Raw genomic sequence first — 15,272 nt, 5'->3', positions numbered from 1 at the left:
TGTTGTTTTTACAGGTGAATCAAAGCCTAGTGAAGTATTATAGAGTTTCTGTGAATTAATGAAAATTATTTATTTTTTAGAAACCCTGATTATATTAGTTGTCCCTTGCAAGGGTTTGTTTGTTTTTTTTTTTCCCTTGAAACACAGTCTTGTTTTTTTCCCCCACAGGAATAATCACCAATTTTCCTTTTATAGTAAACTAAAAATTTGAACCTTTAGAGTTTAGCAGAAGTTCAGATTTGAAAATTTAATAGTAATTATTAAATTTAGAAAATAAAAACTATTTATTGGTCATCTTATGTATCAGAGAACAGCAGTCATTAGTTAGCTTAAGAAAGTGTGAATATTAATAGATGGCACTTTCTTTTCTGAAGGTATCCTATATCTCTATCATGTCTTGTGAATCAGATCAGAGTACTAAATTCTATGGGGAAAATCCACAAAAACAAAAATCTAAATATATGGACAAATATATTGGGGATAATTAATACTACTACTCAAAACACCAAATACTGATTTACTAACTTAATAGAGTTAAAATATTTTAATCATTTCACTATCCAAGATTATATCCTCTGTCAGAGCATAAATACAAACTATTTCTTTTAAACAGTTTGATTATTTCATCATGATTTTTAAAAATTAAATTGTATATGAAATAATTCTAGAATTTTTAGCATTGTATATTTACAATGAATTCTTTTATTTTTTTTTAAAAAAGATGTTTGTTGCATTTGGAATGCATTTAGTTATGACTTCTAATGGAAAAACAATGTCTGAAGCAAATTGGAGGTTTCAGTAATCAGATGTTGCTTAAAATAGGGCAAGAAAACTGTAAAATATTAGAAATTTAGTTTAAGGTGTAAACTTTTTTTTTCCCTCATGACTTTTTTTCTACTAAATGCTAATAAGTTTTAGCTATGTACAAGATTTCATAGTAGTTTTGTAACTGTATATACTCTTCCTTTTCAGACTGAAAAGGATGCAATACAGTTATAAAAAAGTTACATTTTATAATGCATTTATAACGAATTGCATTATTTACTTGAAACAAAAGAACTTTTAACAGAATATGTTGGAAAGTTCTCAAACTTCTAATTATTTAACTGAAGTAGAAACAAATTGCTAAAGATGACCATTGTACTAGAATTTATAAATCATTTTTCAAACTTGCCTGTAAAGCTTATTTTATGTGGTATAGTAGGAAAAAAGGTAGATTATAAAGCAGGATATTTATTAAGGAAGTGGTTAGTCTAGAAGATCTTCAAGAACATTTCCCCCTCTCTGACATTTTTTGATTCTAGTATCTCAACTGGAAAAACACTACAGGGAGTCCCTGATTTATTAATGTCTAGCCAACTTCTTATAAATAATAACTCTGGTGCAGTCAGTAACTGTCTCCCATCCTGGCTCCACCTTATGTTGGAATTATCCCTTCTTTGTTCTCTATATCATCAGATCTTCTCTATACCATATGAATGATGTCTATTTCTCAGACCAATCATGAAGCTAATGAATTAATGAGCTATCTATCAGGTTTTCTATGTTTTCCAAATGTATTGCACTGAATTTAGAGAATGCAATAAATATTTATAATATCAATGCTTTTATTACTATAAATTGGTCTTCCTAACACATCAAACGTGGGATAACTAATTGAAAGCCATTCTCAAATTTGAATTATCTGCAACTTAATTAAATGGGAGAAAAGTTTGGTCATAATCTTTGAAGTCTATATGACATGTATGTGTTTGTATTCATATATAGATCATGTGAATTCTGGTTTTGCTGAGCTCATTTTTGTATCATTTCATGTATATCCATATTCTTTTTATGTGTCATTTTTTTTAGGACATCTACCAATCATTAGGCATGTAAGGTTTATAAACATTTTTTATTATACTAAATTAGCTACAAATTTTTCCAGAGATCCTGGTTTCCCTTCAACCCCTTTCATGATATCTTTAGGATAATATTATGGCAATAAAATTGGTGGGGTAAAAGGTGTATCTTAGGATATGTTGCAGATTGTTCAGAATATTTCTACCTGTCTACAGTACCAATAACAATGTATAATGGATACATTAAAATATTCTTTTATTTTCTTGTTGCTCCATTAAAAATGATGTAATGACTTCATTGTGACCCTAGTTGCCAACAGGCTATCCCAATTAAGTGTAAGGTTCTACTACGCAGAACCCCAACTGCAGGGCAGTCAAAGTACTGAAATTCAGGGGACACTGAAAGCACTTCTATTTGAATAAACTTTTCTATAACTAAATTAGTTAGCAAGAAAAATTACTTAAAATAGGAAGCTACCAAAGGGTGTGATTCCTTAGGGGGAATTCTACCCTACTCTTTCAAAGTCCCTATCCCCCTGTAACAGTTTTTTTTTCCTTTTCACAGGGAAGTATCTAATGATCTGTGTTATTGGTGTATGATGAAATCATAAGTATGTTCTTGTTATATCAAAATTTTACTATGTCACTTGAAATACAATTATCCCTATACTTAGTAATGAGTAGCTCTTAGATACTCCAGACTCGACTACATTGTTATTCCATTGCCTGAATAGTCATGCTGCCATGTTGACCTAATCCCCAACATTTAGAATAGAAACCAAAGAAAGCAGACAGTTGGGAAAATGTAATGTTGTGGTCAGGGAATAGCTAATGTTCTAGTTAGCCTAGAATGTAGATTAAATGAAAGGGAATATGAAAGGAGGCCTAAATGGTAGGTCAGAGGCAGATTGTGGAATTACTTAAATTAAAATTAATTTATATTTTGCCCTGGAAGCAATAGAAAATCACTAAAGGCTTTTTCATGGGAGACATGACATGGCTAGGGAAATTATATTGTTAGAAAGATCAAGTAGGCCATTATAGTAGTTCAGACAAAAAGGGCCTGAACCGATATGATAGCTGGGTGAGTGGAGAGAATGGGCAGGTGCAAGAGATATTGTAGAGGTAGAATTAACAAAATTTGGCAACTAGTTGGATATTTATGAGTGGAGGGAGAGAGGAATCAAGAATGACTCTAAATAGATTTTAAAGAAGGGAAAGGGACCTGTATGTGCAAGAATGTTTGTGGCAGCCCTCTTGGTGGTGGCCAGAAACTGGAAACTAAGTGGATGCCCATTAGTTGGAGAATGGCTGAACAAATTGTGGTATATGAATGTTATGGAATATTGTTGTTCTGTAAGAAATGACCAACAGGATGATTTCAGAAAGGCCTGGAGAGACTTACATGAACTGATGCTGAGTGAAATGAGCAGGACCAGGATATCATTGTATACTTCAACAACAGTACTATATGATGATCAATTCTGATGGATGTGGCCATTTTCAACAATGAGATGAACCAAATCAGTTCCAATAGAGCAGTAATGAACTGAACCAGCTACACCCAGCAAAAGAACTTTAGGAGATGACATGGAATTCCCAGTCCCTCTGTTTTTGTCCACTTGCATTTTGTATTTCCTTCACAGGATAATTATACACTATTTCAAAGTCTTATTCTTTTTGTACAGCAAAATAACTGTTTGGACATGTATACATGTATTATATTTAATTTATACTTTAACATATTTAACATGTATTGATCAATCTGCCACCTGGGGGGGGGAAGAAGGGGAAAAATTAGAACAAAAGGTTTGGCAATTGTCAGTGTTGTAAAATTACCCATGCATATATCTGTTAAATAAAAACTATTAAAATAATTGAAAGAAAAAAAGAAAGAAAAAAAATAAATGCATGGGAACTACAAAAATTATTGATAAAGTATAGAGTGAAAGAAACAACGGCCCAGATTAGAACTTCCAGAGTTATCCATGCTTAGGGGGAAGAAGATGACAATGAAAAGAGCAAACCATAAGTAAGAAGAGAATCATTAGAGAATAGTGAATGTCATGTCAACCAAAGGAAATCAAGGAAAGAGAAAGTATGTGAAAGCAAGTAATTTCATCTCTTGATATATCAGTTTCTTCATTTGTAAAATGAAGAAATTGAACTAAATCACCTTTAAGGTCCTTTTCAGCTTTTTATTTTACTAGTTCTCTGTCATCTTTTGTTCCATTCCTCTGGAACCAATTCTCTTTTCTGATTTGATGTAATTATTTTTTTCAGTGGTACTATCACTCTCCCAGTTCCCAGACTCAGTATCAATATAGATTGATTCATATGGTAGTCTCATTTTACTCCTGATTTATTCATAAAGTATTCTTATTTTCTTCTTGTTTCACTAAATATCTATTCCTTGTATCCTACTTTGGGTTGAAGATACTGCTAGTGTCTAACAGGATATGCTGGCAGAGATGTACTACTAGGCAGAGCCTCAACCAGCGCTAAACAACCAGGAACATCGCCTTCATCTATCTTGTCCTTGCTCCCCAAGGCCTTTATTACTGACCTCCAGTCTTCTATCTGCATATTGCTACCAGATTAATCTTTCTAAACATCCTTTATACAGTTCTTTTGTACAGTTACTTTCAGGGACTCACTGTTATATATTGTTGTTCATCCTTTGTTTTCAAAGAGAATCAATGACATAAGGGATTTTTTTTAAGCAAAACACATTTTATTCTCAGAAAATTTCCAACCATAGAAACTCCACCAAAAAAAAAAAAAAAAAGACATGGAAGAAAGGTAGCAGTATGGTGGGAAGATGGGGGAAGTGTTTGATGCATTCTGGATTAGGAAGAGTTTGTTAAAAGCAAGATAATAGAGGCAGCAGGGAAATCATATTGTGCCTTCTAGAAGTCCAAGGGGTTCATAGTAGTTATCAGAGTTCCCATAGAGACCAAGAAAGGCTAGTAGAATCTTGATGATCCTATTTTTCTGAGAGGATGGCAAAGACAGAGCACCCTGGGAAACTTTACACCTGACGGTGAGAATTCAAATCCATAACCAAAGATTCTAGCATTTCCAGAGAAGTCAAATAGATTTTTGTGGTGCCATTATTCAGGAGAAGATGCTAGAACTCTTGGGAAGCATCTCTGTAGAGCCTTATCCAGGGATGTCTGGAAGACTTGGAATCAGTAGCAGTAGTAACAACCAGAAAGGGATGTGGAGTCATCCTCTCAGCTCTAGTCATCCAAAGATTTAAAAAAAAAAAATGAAATCCCCAAATCTCAGGACTGACTGAGAAGGAAACAGGGAAAGAGTACCCCCCTTTCTTTAGGGAATCGTTTATTTCCCCCTCCTTCCTTTCATACTCAAACATAATTCTTGGTTGGGTATCAGAAGGACCTCGGCAGACCCCTGGGGGAGGGCCAGAAACAGTAGCAGGCTACATTATGGCTCCCTTGAACTGTCAGAGGGGCAAGTACAGTACAGTGAGCCCCCAAATAAGAGAAAAAGTCCTGTGGCTACCCAGCCCAACTCCCACTCTTAGAGCATCAGCCAGCATAGGGTTGTAGAAGTCCCTGATGATGACGTGAACAATCTAGCACAGAGGGGTCGGGATCAGCACTGCTGAGTTGAGGATTAGTGGAGCTTTTGCTTCCTGGTCTTCCATGCACAAGATGCACTGGGCCGCAACAAGCTAGATCAGCAGGCCTGCTCAGGAGGAAGGGCCAGCGGGAATCGGACACGTTGCATTGCTTCTGACCAGTGCTCTGGACCATATAAGACAGCTGGAGGTGTTCCCTTACCTCCTGGGCCTCTAAGACGTTACAGCCAATGAAAGTTGTGGTTTTTCATGTGGGCATGGCCCAGGACACTACGGCCGCTATCTAGCCCAGTACCGAAAGGCTTGTGTCCAGTATCTGGGGGCCAGTAGAAGCCCTGGCTCAGGCTTAGAGAAGACCTGCCTAGGAGAGGAACAAGGGCAGCCAGCGATCAGGAACGAGTATCAACATTGATCTCAACAAGTGAAGCAGATCTAAGTCAGGCAGAGTTTTGCAGAGTTGTTAGCCTCACCCTCTCCTCTAGAGTCATCAAAGTCCAGTGGCAAGGTCAGAAGCAAGGTGACTGGCAATGGCCCTAGATGCAGTAGATGTCTAATGTCTGACTTTGATGTCTGACTAAGCTCTTACGGGCTCCACAGGGCCTGCTTCAGCTACCGCCATGGCTGCTCACTTTGCAAGGGGATACCCATCTCACCGATGGGTTTTAGACCCGTTGGTTTCCCCTAATCTGGGAGTTTGCAGGGAAACCAGAGTGTGGTTGCAATGGAGAGGTGGATAGCTGGGGAGGGGTATCGATGAGCAGCCCTCACACAGAGGTGCTACCTCCCTGAATGTCCCCTGTGCCAGGTGGCACATGCCCAGAGGGCCAGGCCTAAAATCAGGAATTCAGATGCTGTGGAACCCTGGGCAAATCATTTAACATCTGGCTCAGTTTCCTCTGCTGTTGGGGAAAAATTGGGAACAGTAATAACTCTTGCCTCCCATAGATATGAGGATCAAATGAGATAAGAATGGTAATAGGCTTAGCACAGTGGCGTAGGTTCTATATAAATTGTTAGTTGTCATTATTACTGAAGGGCATTCTTTGTTCTTCAGTCCTTGTCTAACCCCTGCCTGACTTTTATGGCTCAGATTACATTCTACTTTCTCCATGACTACTCCACTTCACAAAGTTCAATTTTCCTCCTCCAAACTTGTCTTTACAGTTCACTTGGAGAAAATGAGATAAAATGTGAAGTGCTTTGTGACTATAAAGCACCTTATGGGTGCAAGATATTAATATTATTAATAATTATGTCATACTTGGCTCTGCATTGCATTGTTTCAAATTTTTAATATATATATAAATCTTGTCTTTGAGAGGCAGCATAGTGTCACGTTCTTAGAGCAAAAAGATCGGGCTTTGAGTCCCAGATCTTGCACTTAGTGGCGGTGTGACTGGCAACATATTTAATCTTTTTGAGCCTCAATTTCCTTACCTGTCAAATTAGGATAATGGTATTTCCTTCACAAAGTCATTGAGAAGAAAGTGTTTTGGGAGTCTTATGACATAAACAACTCTAAGGTTGTTTATTATTATTATTATTATTATTATTATTATTATTATTGTTATCTTCAATTGGGTGTACCTTCCTAAGGGTATGGAACATATTTTATGTAATACAAACTGAGTAAATATTTAAATTGAATTGAGTTCTTTGCAATGTACTTAGTAGGTATTTGATAATTTTTAAAAAGTGAATGAATGTCTTACTTCCTGTTTTTATTTTAACCAGACCCATGAGTTCAGTGGGTAGGAAACAGCTTATGAGGAAACTCTTTTCCATTGATGGCTCAGTTTCTGATCTATAACATAGTGTCTTAGAGGGTTAGGATTGCTTTAGGAACCTGAGAGGTTGGGGGATTTGTTCAGCATCACAAAACTAGTACGTGTCAGAGGTGGGACTTGAATCCCTGCCTTCCTAGTTCTAAAGTCTATCCCTATATTATAAAGCTATGGGATACGAAAATGGGAAATCATATGGTGACTTGCTGAGTAGCAATGGTCAAATCACTTGATTTCTCCAAGCCTTACTTATCTCATTTACAGTTGGAGATCACAGCCCCTGGAGTGCCTTCCCCCAGATAGGGATGTTAGAACTCATGAGATCATGTCTGTAAAGCACTTGACTCACTTTTAAATGCTATTCAAGTGTCAGTGATCATTTTTTGTTCCTTTGGAGAAAAGGATATATGAAACACTTGCTTTGGACTAGGTATTGGCTTTGGTTGCTCTTGGCAGATGGATGGGACAGCTATACATTTTACTAGCTTTGAATAGTTAGAGAGAATGTACAGAACAAACTGGTAAAATGTTTACAGAGCAACTTACTCTGTGCCACACCTAACACTGCCAACCTAACAGGACTTCTTGCTTTATTTTTTTTAAGCTGAGCTTCCAGTATAAACCAAGCTTTATTCCTACCTACACTCACTCCTTCTTCACATACTTATTGCTGTGAAGTTCATTTAAATGTGAGAAATTTTTTTAAAAATTGGTGTAATAATAGCCTGCCTTAAAATCCAACACAGGAATCATTTGCTTATATATTGTTGTGTTCATTAGAGGGATATTTAGAGCCATATACATACATTGCCATCACAGTGGATTCATTCTGGAACCAAGATTATTTATGTTTTCTGGGTGCTTTCCTAGAATTAGAGTAAAAGTAATGTTGTTTAACTTTATTGAGAGAATGCTGAAGAATGTGATAATGTTTAATGGCTTCAAGGGTGATTATTTATATATGCATGCTGAACAAAAAAAGTATTCTAGGAGGGGGAAAAAAGTGGTTTTAATCTTCCACATTCATCCTGGAAAATAGATTCTCATTAAAGGATGGAACCCTTTGGGGTTTTTTTTCTTAGTCATATTTTAGTATGTGCATTACACTCCAGCCAGAAACCACTTTAATCATGCAGATGAAAGCAAATGTAGAATAGAAAAAAATACTCATTTTTAAAACTAACAGTTAGTTTACAAGATATGTTTCAGCTTTTGCCTTAAAATTGGCTTTCTATAGATTGGTAAATGTTTTGATTTATAGATCAAAAAATGTACAATGAGTAAATTTGATTAAATTTTTAGTTCTGTAGGGTTTTTTGTTTGTTTTTATTTCAAACTTAATAAAATATCAAATAGAATGGACATTTGTACATAATAGAACATATGAACAGATGAAGATTTAACATGAAACAACAGGTTTCATTATATACAGCTTCCTTTTGAAGTACATAGGCAAGTATATAACATAATATAAAGTATATAATGTTAAATATAAAGTATCATATTAAGTATAAGATATATAGTGTTACGTATACAGTAAAACTCTTTAGCTTTCAAAATTGTCTTTTCTGGCTTTTTGTTGTTGTTGTTTCCTCTTCATTAAATATATACCGTAACATGATTCTTTTTAATCTATCCATTAATTTTGCTACTACATCCCTAAACTTTCTTGCCTTTCAACTCAACCCCACTTAGATAAAAAGAAAAAAAAATGCTTGTAAACAGTAGATGTAGTCAAGAAAAACAAATTCCAACATTGATTGTGACTGAAGATGGATGTCTCATTCTTCCTCTTGAGTTTATTGCTTCTCTTTTAAGAAATGGATAATAAACTTCATCATCAGCCCCCTGGAATCATACCTGATTATAGCATTGATCAAAATCTCAAATCTTGCAAAGTTGTTTTTCTTTGTAATCTTATAATTTTTTTTAAAAATAATTATTTTATTTTGAATACACATTGCTTTATGAATCATAGGAGAAAAAATTACAACAAAAGGGAAAAATCATGGGAGAGGAAAAGAAAAAAATAAGTGAACATAGCATGTGCTGATTTACATTCAGTCTTCAGAGTTCTTTTTTGCTCTTATTTGTCTTAATGCTCTCCAGTAATTCTTTGGTCATAAATTCCTCCCTTCTCCAAAGATCTAATAGGTAAATTATCCCTTGGTCTCCTAATTTGTTTATGGTACCATCCTGTATGCCCAAATCATGTATTTTTGACCTTATTTTGGTATGGGATGTTTAATGTAAGATGTAGGTCTATTCCTCGTTTCTGACATATTTTCCAATTTTCCCAGCAATTTTTGTCATTTTTATTTTATTAGTTTGGCTTACCCATGAACAATTGATATTTTTCCAGTTGTTTAGATCTGACTTTATTTGTGTAAGAAGTGTTTTGTAATTGTGTTCATATAGTTCTTGGGTTATGTCTTGTCAGATAAATGCCCATAACTATAGATGCTCTATAGTTATTTTAAATGGAATTTCTCTTTTTCTCTCTTGTTGATGGGCTTTACAGATGTAGTTTTTCCATCTTTACAGATGTAGTTTTTCCATCTAGAGATGTAAACAGTTTAACTTTTAAATAATATATTTTTTTTCCATTTACCTTTCAGCATTTCTCTCCTTTGTAGATTAAATTTTCTGTTTAGTTCTGGTTTTTTAAATAGAAATGATTGAAAGCTCTTACTTCATTGAAGATCTATTGCCTTCCCTGAAAGATGATGCTTGGTCTCACTGGATAGTTAATTTTGGTTGTTAACCCCAGTTCCTTTGCTTTCTAAAATATGGTATTCACAGGCCCTCTGATCCTTTATTGTAGAAATTGATAGATACTGATTTCTCCTTAATATTTGAATTGATGTTTTCTGGTAGCTTACAATATTTTTTCTTTGAGATTGTTGTTCTGGAGTTTTGCAACAATGTTCCTTGGGCTTTTGCATATGGGATATTTTTCCAAAGGTGACTCAGAGATTCCCCCTGTTTCTAGAATATAGAGGCAGTTTTCCTTGATGATCTTTTGAAGAATGCTATCTAGGCTCTTTTTTTTTTTTTTGGCCATGGCCTTCAGGTTGATGAATAATTTTAAAGTTTTCCCTTCTGGATCTATTTTCCAATTTGGCTATTTTTCTAATGAGGTGTTATAAATTTTCTTCCATTTTTTCATTCTGTTTAGTTAGTTTTTTTTTTAATTGATTCTTTAAGTCTCAGAATTATTAGCTTCCATTTTTCCCATTCTAGTTTTTAATGTGTGGTTTGGTTAATTCTTACTTTTGATGGTGTTATTTTCTTCAGTGGATTTTTTTTTTTTTTGCATTTGGCCAATTGTACTTTTTAAGGAATTGCCTTCCTTTTTCTAAGCTGTTTACCTCTTGCCCCTACCATTTGTCAGGCAATATATGTCCTACTCAGACTTTAAGTAGATTGTTTATTTTACTGGAAAATTTAAGTTCTTCTTTTAGATAGTCAGAATATGAACAAAATCTGTAGCTATGGGGTTACTTAGATTTGCATTGCCTGAGTAAGTTGGATACAGTAACAGTAATAAAGCAACATATAATTTCCAATAATAGCTTATAGAACTTGTCATGTTTGGATATTACATAACATATACATCTTTTTTTTCTCCAATATAAATATGTTCTTTTTAGAATTTTTAAATGTATTTTAAAAGTTTTTTTTTTTTAAAACATACACACAGATAATTTTTCAACATTGACCTTTGCATAGCCTTGTATTTCAGATTTTCCCTTCCTTCCCCCACCCTCGGCTCCAGGTGGCAAGCAATCCAATATATGTTATACATGTTAAAATATATGTTAAATCCAATATGTGTAAACATATTTATACAGTTCTCTTGATGCACAAGAAAAATCAGATCAAAAAGGAAAGAAAATGAGTAAGGAAAAAAAATGCAAGTGAACAACAATAAAAGGAGTGAGAATATTATATTGTGATCCACATTCAGTTCCCACAGTGCTCTTTGGGTGTAGATGGCTCTCTTCTTCATCACAAGGTCATAGCAACTGGCATCAATCATCTCATCCAACATAAATATTCTCTCTCTTTCTCTCTGTGTCTCCTGCAGACACAGTCTGTTTTTATCTTTCCTTTCCACCCATATAGGTGATTTTAACAGTATTCTCTCTCTCTTTCTTATAGGTGATTTAACAGTACACAGCAAAATGGGTAACATCACAATAGGTATGTGCTACCTTCTTTAAATTAACTTTAAATCTTACCTGGGCTCTTTATTCTATATAATAGCACTATAGTGCCATTTTCAGAAAATACTTTGCCTAATCAAAATGTAATTGTTACATACCTTGGTGTACCCCTAGTTTAGAGACAATCCTTAACTTATGAAATAGTATTTCTAAAAGCATGTTTGCAAAGGGGGAAACTTAGAATTATTTCTGTGGGAAAATATATTCTATTTATAATAAATAGGTAGTCACACAAATCCACAAAGGCCTATTTAATCTGTAATGTACCTGAAATTTATATTATACTAGTAACCATGTGTAATAATGTGAAGTGAAGCAAAGTGAAAAGTAAAAAGTACCCTGTACTATACTGATATTGTGATAAAGTGAAGAAATGGGATTAGATATAAGGGAGAGGACAAATCGAAGAGGAAAGAAGTCCCAGAAAACAGTAGGGTTCATAGCAGATAGAGTAGAAGGGGAAGGCAATATGAAGCAGTGACAGCAGAAGAGAGTTCCCATGACATCAGGCAGTGTATGGTAGTGTATGAAATAAACTTGTGAACTGGAGATTGTCTGTTTAGAATATTCTTTTTTGAATATTTTTTCTTTTGATTCAGTAGAAACAAAAAGAGAAACTTTAAACTTTCTCAAGGGGAAAAATAAAATTTTGGCCATCAAAATGGGATGATTTTAGTATCTATTAACAAATAAATATAAAGATCAATGACATTGAATTACTTCTTGAAAATTTATTTTAAAGTAATTCTGACTTAAGATTCAAAACAGTTTTTCTTTTTGTGAACCTTTTTTTTTTCTCAGTTCAGTAAATCTGAATTCAAGAAATAGTACCTAAGACAGTATTCTCTTTTTCTTAAATGAATTTGTGTCTAATTAAAGAAGAATATATTATCTATTATTCACTGAGCTTATTATTACATATTAAGATACTTGACAGAACAATTGCTTTTTTTTCTTATTTATTATAGCATTTTATTTACAATATTTTTATTTATTATGCATGGGTAATTTTTCACCATTGACAATTACAAAATCTTTTGTTCCAACTTTTCCCCTCTTTCCCCCCACCCTTCCCCCAGATGGCAAGTTGACCAATACATGTTAAATATGTTAAAGTATATGTTAATACAATATATGTATACATGTCCAAACAGTTATTTTGCTATACAAAAAGAATAGGACTTTGAAATAGTGTACAATTAGCTTGAAGGAAATCAAAAATGCAGGTGGACAAAAATAGAGTGATCGGGAATTCTATGTAGTGGTTCATATTGACAGAACAATTGTATTTAGTTATTTTTAATCATTCCATAAAACTTTAATATTGGAAATAACTTTAGGAAGTCTTGAAACCTCTTCCCTAATTCAGTTACATTCCCTTTTATAATATTCCTGATGACACCTAATCTCTGCTTGAACTTTTTATTGATGGGAATTCCCCATGTTATGAAATATCCCATTCTATTTTTGGACAACCCAAATAATCTGCCACTTTGTATAAAATTAATTTTGCAGGAATTTATTAGGATAAGTAGGAAAAAAAGGTATGAATTCCTATTTTAAGACCATGCAAATATGAAACAATATGGGCTGTAGTTTATATTATAGAAAATATGGAAACTTAGAAATTGAAGAATTTTAGTCTTTTGTGAAGATATAAATCAAAATAAGAGACATGAGTTATATATTTACTTAAAGTTACTGTTGTCTATGATGGTCTCTTATAATTAAGCTCAAAACCACAGAATATTTTACTGTTAAAGTATGAGTAGTAACAAATACGCACAATTCAAGGTTAGTAACAGATGTGCATAATTCAACAGTTCCTCATAATACTTTTTAAGTGAGTGAATAAGACATGAATTTTGAAATTTTTGAGGGGAAGCAAACATGCAGTTATTAAAGATTTTCTATTTTGGTTTATATTAAGTAGATGATCTTTTTTTCCCTCAATAGTATTTTATTTTTCCATATACATATAAAGATAGTTTTTAACATTCATTTTTGTAAGACTTTGTGTTCCAAATTTTTTTCCTTCCTTTCCTTACCTCCTCCCTTCGCAAGAGAACAAACAATCCAATGTAGATTAAATATGTGCAGTCTTTATATATTTATATTTATAAACATATTTCCATATTTGTAATGTTGGGCAAGAAAAATCTGAACAAAAGGGAGAAAAACATAAGAAAATGAACAAATAACAAAACAATATGAAAATACTGTGTTTTGATCCATATCCAATCTCCGCAGTTGAGGATGGCATTTTTCCATCTCAAGTCTATTAGTATTTCCTTGAATTCACTACATTGTTGAGAAGAGCCAAGTCCATCACAGTTGATTGTCATATATTCTTGCTGTTACATACAGTGTACAATGTTCTCTTGGTTCTGCTCACTCCATTCGGCATCAGTCCCTGTAAATATTTCCAGGCTTTCAATCTGCTTATCATTTCTTACAGAAACATAACATTCATATACCCTAACTTATTCAGCCATTCCTCAATTGGTGAGCATCCACTCAATTTCTTTGCCACCACAAAAAGACCTGCTACAAACATTTTTGCAATTATGGGTCCATTTCACTCTCTTTTTTTTTTTCTTTTTTTTTTTTATGATCTCTTTGGAATATAAACCCAATAGCGAGACTGCTGGATCAAAGGGTATACACAGTTTTATAGTCCTTTAGGCATAGTTCCATATTGCTTTTTATAATGGTTGGATCCTTTCATAACTCTACCAACAATGCATTAGAGTCCCAGTTTTCCCACATCCCCTCCAATATTTATCATTATCTTTACCTGCCATCATAACCAACCTGAGAGGTGTGAAGTGGTACCTCAAAGTTATTTTAATTTACATTTCACTTTAGAACATTTTTTCATGACTATAAATGTCTTTATTTTCTTCAATTGAAAATTGTCTTCTTTGAATTTGAAAATTATATTCTTTAACCATTTATCAATTTGTATTTTTATACTATACAATACTATACTATACAATGCTATACAATAACTTGTATTCTTCTAAATTTGAATATTTTAAAAATGATGCCTTTACATATTGGCTAAGATAATGATTGGATGTTGGATATGATAAAATGATAAATGTTGGAGGATAAATGTACCAGTAAAAACTGATACAGGTACACTAATGCATTATTGGTGTAGTTGTGAAGTGATTCAACTATTCTGGAAAGCAATCTGGAACTATGCCCAAAGAGGTATAAAACTTTGCATACTTCTTGACCCAGCAGTACCATCTATATTCCAAAGAAATCATAAAGGAAGGGAAAAGGGCTCACATGTATAAAAATATTTTCAGCAGCTCTTTTTGTGGTAGCAAAGAATTGGAAAAGGAGTGGATACCCATCAACTGGGGACTGGCTGAACAAGCTTTGGTACATGAAGGTAATGGTATCTTATTGTTCTATAAAAAATGATGAACAAGCTGATTATAGAAAGGCCTGGAAAGATTTAACATGAACTGATGTTGAATAAAACCCAGAACCAGGAATATATTGAACATGATAATAGCGATGATCAACTATGAAAGGCCTTTGTTCTTCTCAGCAGTTCAGTGATCTGAAGCAATCCCAGTAGACTTTGGACCAAAAATGCCACCTGCATCCAGAAAATAAGTAAACTGAATGTAAATCAATACATGCTATGTTCATCTCTTTTTTTCTGGGTTTTTTTTTTTAATCTCTCCCTTGGTTTTTCCCTTTTGCTCTGATTTTTCTCTCCTTACATGATTCATAAAGCAATGGCTATTAAAAATAAAAAAATAAAATAAAATAAATAAAAATAAAAAAT

The 15,272-nt window shown here is 33.7% G+C and overlaps 1 protein-coding gene across 2 annotated transcripts in view; it reads left to right on the top strand.

Moving 5' to 3' along the window:
• FAM185A (family with sequence similarity 185 member A) overlaps positions 1–15,272 on the top strand; it is an 88,988-nt gene that overhangs the window by 15,385 nt on the left and 58,331 nt on the right. For both annotated transcript variants that reach the window (XM_074268457.1, XM_074268456.1), the window contains exon 5: positions 11,397–11,438. In XM_074268457.1, coding sequence (XP_074124558.1) covers positions 11,397–11,438 — 42 coding nt within the window. The remainder of the gene's footprint in view (positions 1–11,396; positions 11,439–15,272) is intronic.

This window comes from Sminthopsis crassicaudata, chromosome 5, assembly GCF_048593235.1.
Source record: "Sminthopsis crassicaudata isolate SCR6 chromosome 5, ASM4859323v1, whole genome shotgun sequence".
Taxonomy (NCBI): Eukaryota; Metazoa; Chordata; class Mammalia; order Dasyuromorphia; family Dasyuridae; genus Sminthopsis; species Sminthopsis crassicaudata.
This window is presented reverse-complemented; position numbering and strand designations above follow the sequence as displayed.